The sequence below is a fragment of the Tigriopus californicus genome, chromosome 5 (genome assembly GCF_007210705.1).
Source record: "Tigriopus californicus strain San Diego chromosome 5, Tcal_SD_v2.1, whole genome shotgun sequence".
In the NCBI taxonomy this organism is placed as follows: Eukaryota; Metazoa; Arthropoda; class Copepoda; order Harpacticoida; family Harpacticidae; genus Tigriopus; species Tigriopus californicus.
This window is the reverse complement of record NC_081444.1, coordinates 1228177-1229900: the sequence shown is the minus strand read 5'-3', so window position 1 is coordinate 1229900 and position 1724 is coordinate 1228177. Positions and strand designations below refer to the sequence as shown.

At 45.6% G+C, this 1724-nt stretch overlaps 1 protein-coding gene across 1 annotated transcript in view; it reads left to right on the top strand.

Annotated features, from left to right (window-relative positions):
• Positions 1-382: 382 nt before the first annotated feature.
• LOC131880691 (SH3 domain-binding glutamic acid-rich protein homolog) overlaps positions 383-1724 on the top strand; it is a 14641-nt gene continuing 13299 nt past the window's right edge. Inside the window, exon 1 of the mRNA XM_059227374.1 lies at positions 383-827. Coding sequence (XP_059083357.1) covers positions 783-827 — 45 coding nt within the window. The 5' untranslated portion in view covers positions 383-782. The remainder of the gene's footprint in view (positions 828-1724) is intronic.

Below are 1724 nucleotides of genomic sequence, written 5' to 3'. Positions count from 1 at the left end.
CTCATGAATGCTTCTCGCACAAGTTGATGATGGTTTCCTTGTCCGGACTTTAAAAAGTCATATCCAATCTAGATTTCGCGGGATTTGTGGACTTAATTTGGCCAAGGGTTCAGTCGATCGCTGACGGGGGTTGGTATCGATTTACAGGTGTAATTGTGGTTGGAATACAAATACCGAATAGGTGCCTGGAGAGAGCAGAAGAGGCTACAAAATACTCACACACACACACACACTCACGCACTCACCCCGATATCTTTCTCACTCTCTCTCACACTCACTACGTTACTACTCTTCCTGCTCGTTCAACGACAAGCTTGGAGCGTTGTTAGTTGGGGAGTACGGATTACTGGCACCGAGTGTGATTGCGTGTGCATGAGAGTACTGTTGTTGTGGCCTGTTCAGACTCCTCTGAAATCCTCCATACTCCTCGGATAGGAGCCGTGTTGACTCTCCTACGTTCTACTGTACACACATCCCGTACATGTAGTCAAACTTGGATCCGTACCACCTCTAAAGTGTTTCAAGTAGAGCTCGAGAGTCGTGCTAGAGGCTTCTTTCCGCCAGACAAAAAATCGCCAACAAATCAGCACGACAAATCGAGAGAGGGAAAAGCGTGGAACAATTCACTGGTTCTAGTCTCAGGGATCCGGGGAGAACCATCTTCTCCCAGGTTTCGTGGCTTCAGGTGTTGAAAGTGATTCATTAGGACGGCCTTTTGAAGCGGTGTTGAGTGATCCAGCCTTTGGAGGCTCATCCAACCTTAGCCCCAATCTCACCGCAAGATGTCGATACGGGTGTATATCAGTGGAAATAGTGGAAACAAGGAGGTAAATCACTGACAAGGCAATGGATTACATGCTAAAGTGTAAGCTTGGTGCGCCATGTTTAAATCCCTTTTGTCTTGGAACACGATCCGAGGATGCGAGAACAGAGGCCCTGTGGCGACTTTAAGGTGGAGAAAAGGAAGTCTGGTTTTCAATAAGGCTGAATGTTTTGTCAGACAAAGTTGGTGATTTTTTCGCCAGCCATGCCTGGCTGAAATACTGTACACAGCTATTCGTTCGGGTGTTTTGTCCAAGCGATGAAAGAGAGCTGCATTCATGTTTGTCTTCGACAATTGTTTAAGCTGTTCCCGAATATGAGAACAAAGGGATTGCTCAACTTACCACTACCATCTAGCCAAGTTTCTTGACGAACTGAGAATATTTTCTTTCGAATGACATGTTCAGATTCATTCTAAGCCATGCTATTTTGGTTTGTGGTTTGATTGACTGTTGGGAATGTACAAAATCCAGAAGTATCCATGGTCAAGGACGAAGTTGGGTTGAAAAATTAACAAGTTGTCCCTGAGTGAACTCAATCATTCGCGCATGGAGTCGACCCCATGTTGCAAGCCACTGCTTGTGTCATGCGAGTTTGCCGAGCCTCAGTCAGTTCGGCCTCGCAGCAGCCTCCAAGGATTTCTTGGCTCAGACTCAAAATTCGAGGGCATCCAGAAACACTTCCTTAATGGATTCAAATCCTAGGCGGGAACATTGCGAATGCAGGTCCTCGACAGTTCTAAATCATGTTAACATGTTCACGGATTAGAGGGTATAGTTGTTTTTGAGTTTATAGGAATGTGTCGTGGCTGGATATGTTAATATCGATGCGAAAAAAATGCGAACATGTCTGGAATTAAAAAAGAGCAACTGGGAGCACCTTAAACTGCATGAGCGCTTTCC